The sequence below is a fragment of the Sinocyclocheilus rhinocerous genome, unplaced genomic scaffold, assembly GCF_001515625.1.
Source record: "Sinocyclocheilus rhinocerous isolate Xijiao unplaced genomic scaffold, SAMN03320098_v1.1 scaffold499, whole genome shotgun sequence".
In the NCBI taxonomy this organism is placed as follows: Eukaryota; Metazoa; Chordata; class Actinopteri; order Cypriniformes; family Cyprinidae; genus Sinocyclocheilus; species Sinocyclocheilus rhinocerous.
Window position 1 is genome coordinate 448748 of NW_015637156.1, and position 5123 is coordinate 453870.

The following is a 5123-nucleotide window of genomic DNA, read 5'->3' on the forward strand; positions in this document are numbered from 1 at the left end:
ACTTCGCGCTGTGGATCACCGGATCGGCTTTCACCGTGGACGAAGCGGAGTCCAGCCTCGGGGTCGTCACATGTGGTTGCCGCAAGCCCGCCGGACGCTCAATCGTCGAATCCACTGGCCGCGCCGTTCTCAAGCTCGCCCGCCGCCACTCACTCTAGCCCGCCGTGTGTGACACTGTGTGTTTCGTTGTGAAAGCGAAACTAACATTACTTTGTTTGGCCTTCCAAACGAGGACATGTCTACAAATCAGTGGTTAAGTTGTATTTACAACACCGTTCCAGAACAGTTCAACCCAAATATTTTATTGGTTTATTGCTCCATTTTATGGAGTTAATATACTGTTCCTGATCCTGGGAGAGTAGACTACAATGCCGGCTGTTCTGACTCACAGCCTGTAAGTACGTTTTAATACAAAGATAAAACAGCCATATCAAGGGGTTTGATTATATATTATTATATGATTTATGGATGTAAAGTCTCTGATATCTCATGCATGTATTAAAGGTGCACAACCATATTGCCGGTTGTAAAAAGCCTTCTTTAAACAGTTGAAATGACAGCATGACCCTCTCTGCTTCCCACACTGAGTGCCTGCGTGTTTATATGATGGTTAACTGGTGCGCAACATAACAAGGTGAAGCTCACTGGAAAAAAGTTTGTGGTCTGTTTGTCTAAAGGTTGTGTTAATTCTCATGTGACCTCCACCGAGGGACCACTATTATGTAGGCCACCAAAATGCAGTCTACGTCTCGTGAGTGAGAAAGTAGTGAAAGTAGTGTTCCCTATAGAATAAATGTTATGATTATAGAAAATGTGCTTATAGAAAAAAGTGCTCTAACTATTTATTTTAAATATTTAATATATAATAATTAGATTAAATAGAATTATATGTTAGAATAAAGTCTAAAGTCTCTTATTTTCACCAAAGTTGCATTTATTTGATCAAAAATACAGAATCCGATGGTGAATAGAAAGTTCAAAAGAGCAGCAATTATTTGAAATATAATTTTTTTTTACATTATAAATGTCTTCACTGTCACTTTTGATCAATTTAATGCATCCTTGCTGAATACAAGTATTCATTTCTTTTAAAAAATCCTAACCTCAAACTTTTGAATGGTAGTGCATATAATCTGTCATTCGAATTAGCCTAAGTGACATAATATAATATCTGTGAACCTCTCTGAGACACTCACCTGGGGATTGACGTCCAGGATACATGTGCGGCCGGTGTTCACCACCTCATGGATGGAGTCAATTTTAGTACCATAGAGGTTGCCGTCGTACTCTCCGTGTTCCAGGTACCGGCCCGCCTTGATGTCCATCTCCATCTCTAGATGTGTTACAAATCTATATGACTGACCATCTTGCTCGTCACTGCGAGGCCGCCGAGACGTGTCTGAGATATTGAGACAGAAGAAAAGAAATGGGTAAACCTATGGGCAAGAACAAAGCATTGCTTTGCTTTTTGTGTTTTATTTTATTATTTTATTGTGTTTTATTATATTTTCGAGGTAAGAGTATTCATTAGGTTCTCACGTGGTACAGTGGTACCAAAGCGAGTGGGATGTAGCACAACTAGTCTGTTTTTCAGGCTACGACGCCCCACTCCTTGCGCTCCAATCAGGATGAGGGTTTTCCTCTGAAACGGCGGCATACGTGCTACTTCCTCGTAGATCTGAAGCTCATGCCGATCAAACTCTGTAGGATAACCATACAGGAGAGGAGACACAATGGATTTATCGATATTAGGATAAAGATGCATATGTGTGTTAAGTCAATTCTGAAATTCTATTTGAATTTCAGGTGTTGGATTTTATTTCAGGTGCTGCATTTTAACTCCTCCTAGAGATTTAATCAGATCAACACCAAATTTGGTCAGTGTAATCTAAAGCCCTTTGTGATGTTAAATTGCAAAGATCTTGAGTTTTCATTGAAGGGCATGTCTGTGGTGTCTGTGGATATTTTGTGTGTATTTTTATATATATATATATATATATATATATATATACATATATATATATACGCATATATATATATACACACACACACAAACGGTCAAAAAGTTGGGAATAATAATAATAATTATTATTTTTTTATTTTTTTTATTTTTTTACAATATTTTAAATTATGTCTCATATGCTCACAAAGTTGAATAAAAATGAAGACAGTAATATTGTGAAATAAAAAATTAGATATTAATAATAAAAATGTATTCATTCATATTTTTATTCAGCAATGAAATTACGCTGATGAAAGTGAAACTTAAGACAATTATGATGCTACAAAACATAGCTATAAAGAAATCCTGTACTTTGAACTTTCTATTTAAAAAAAAAAATCTGAAAAAAAAAATATATACACAATAATATGAAGCAACAAAAACATTTTCAACATTGATAATAATAATTATTACCATTATTAATCAATTATTTAAAAAATGTTTTGTATTATTTATTTTAATTAAGTCCCTTTCTGATTACAATTTTATTTTAAAAAAAAAATGTAATACAATAAACCAAGTATTTTATCTGCTAACCTGCATTTTTGGCAGTGAGGTACATCATTTTTTTCTTCTTTTTACCAGTTATTGTTCCACATAGGATTCCTAAAAAAGAAAGAAAAGGAGAAGACGAGTGAAAGAGATATATTATGTAATGTAATGCTAAATTTGTCCACTAGATGGCATTACGTTAGCGTTTCTGTGCTGTAGGCTTGTGGCACTATTATAAATGGATAAAATTGTATCTCATACAAAAGTGTACCATGGTTTTCACTTGTTAATACAGCGAAAGCATAATACATTAATACTGTATGTCCTTGAAACAGCTTTAGAAGTTTCAGAATATTTCTGTCATTTTGTTTCATTTCATGTTTTGGCAAGAATAACATGTTTAGGTTTATCACCTGCTCCATCCAGGTCTCTAGGAACAAATGCTTTCCTCTTTTCCTCCAGAAACTGACTGGGAATCAGCCCAGTACCTCCTTCCGTTAAATGGCACGCCTGTCAGTCAAAACAATATGGTCAGTGGCACACAATAACCGACCAATACACATGAGTGAGAACAGGTAAGAAAAAAACCACAGTAATCACACCTGCCACCAGTTTGGGTCTTCTCGGTTGACAATCTGCAGGATATCACCCCTTTTGAATGCAAGCCCCGCCTCTCTGCATGGAATTAGATTGTCATTGGCTGGATTGTAGTCAAAATGTGGCTGCACATAAACCTGAGAGAAATAAAACGTGGGATTAATCCAAATATTAAAAAGCAAAACTCATGCTGTTCACATTCCAGCGGGATTACGGAGTTATAATTTAATTCACATTCAAGCACTGTGGTGTCATTCATATGTGCTCATCTCATAAATACAATATTTTTTTTAACATTACTTGAAAGAAAAGATAAAGAAAACCTAACCTAAACTTTACCCACATAACTTCGTATTAGATCAAACATCATGATCTGACAAGTGTAGGGACTAAATGTCCATGGCAGATCTCCAGGTTCACCACAGATTGAGGAGGAGGGGATGATATAATATTTACATAAATGTATTTAAATAAGAAGCCTTATTGTGGGGCCTAGTGTCACTGACTTTGAAAAATTGAATCACAATGACAAAATGATTTGTTATTAGCAGAATCCCTCTCGAAAAGCTTCTTGAGAAGACATGAATACATTATGTACACAGAGGGATAGATGTAAGATACAGAGAAAATACCAGGAGCCATGTAATAAGATTGAATTGTGCGTGTGTGCATGTCTTGCCCCAGATAGCATGTGGAGTGCTATTAATAGGGCTCTCAGGGATCTTTTTTTACTACAAAGAATCATGGGATTTCAAAAATGGCCAAATGCAACCCCAAGGATAGATGTTGAATGTGTGTTTCGGCATGCACACAAGTCCATGTGTGCACTTAAAAATTTTACGAAACAAATACTGGTGGATTTGAACAACATGAATGAATATGAATATGATTATGCATATTTAGTGCCTACATGTACAGTTGTTTTTACAGTTTGGGGTTAGTAAGATTTTTTTTTAATTAATACTGTTATTTTAGCAAATACACATTCAATACACACAAATTGATCAAAAGTGACAGTAAACAGACACTTACAGTGTTGCAAAAGATTTCCATTTCAATTCATTTTCTATTTCTATTTCAAATCAGCATGTCAGAATGATTTCTGAAGGATCATGTGACACCAACGACATTTAAAAATATATTAAAATGCAAAACAATTATTTTTAAATGCAATAATATTTCACAATATTGCTGTTTTTACTGCATTTTTAATCAAATAAATGCAGCCTTCTAGACCATAAGAGACTTCCTTCAAAAACATTAAACAAATCTTACTGACCCTAAACTTCTGAGCAGTAGTGTATATGGATATTCGCGTGTGTGTGCACCTGTGGGGGCGCTGCAGCGTCTCTGTAGCTGGGCAGTATTTTCAGTGTTATTCCTCCACTACATTCTTTGAGCATCTCCTGGAGTTCAGTGGGATTATTGCCGACGTCCTTCCCATTCACCTCCTTTATGATGTCACCCACATGCAGCAGCCCCTGCCTGTCAATCAGCCCTCCGTGGAGGATGCGAGCGATTACCAGGTCACCCTTGTCCATTCGAAAGGTCACACCCTGGGCGAAACCACAGCATGAGTAATGACACACATGCAGGCGCTTTCGTTCTGTTGCACTGTTGGACTGGATATTGATTTAAAGGGTCATGAAACCCCCTGTTTCAGCACTGGTTAGTTCTCACCACAGTTTTAAAGGGGTCATATGATGTTGTTAAAAAGAACATTATTTTTTGTATTTGGTGTAATGAAATGTTTATGCGGTTTAAGGTTCAAAAAACACATTATTTTCCACATAATGTACATTATTGCTTCTCCTCTTTGCCCCGCCTTTCTGAAACACGTCGATTTTTACAAAGCTCATCGGTCTGAAAAGCAAGGTGTGCTCTGATTGGCCAGCTATCCAGTGCATTGTGATTGGCCGAATACCTCAAGCGTGTGACGGAAATGTTACGCCCCTTACCACATTGTGATGCCCTGTCCGGCCGGAGCGACGAGACAAAAACATTAAAACCCATTATAAACAAGGCATTTGTT

At 36.7% G+C, this 5123-nt stretch overlaps 1 protein-coding gene across 7 annotated transcripts in view; it reads right to left on the reverse strand.

Annotated features, from left to right (window-relative positions):
* Positions 1-5123, reverse strand: part of pals2b (protein associated with LIN7 2, MAGUK p55 family member b) — a 28522-nt gene that overhangs the window by 3383 nt on the left and 20016 nt on the right. For all 7 annotated transcript variants that reach the window (XM_016563578.1, XM_016563576.1, XM_016563579.1 and 4 more), the window contains 6 exons: positions 4420-4647; positions 3097-3228; positions 2908-3004; positions 2540-2608; positions 1540-1701; positions 1197-1399 (listed from right to left, as the gene is read on the reverse strand). In XM_016563578.1, the coding sequence (XP_016419064.1) occupies positions 1197-1399; positions 1540-1701; positions 2540-2608; positions 2908-3004; positions 3097-3228; positions 4420-4647 (891 nt within the window). The remainder of the gene's footprint in view (positions 1-1196; positions 1400-1539; positions 1702-2539; positions 2609-2907; positions 3005-3096; positions 3229-4419; positions 4648-5123) is intronic.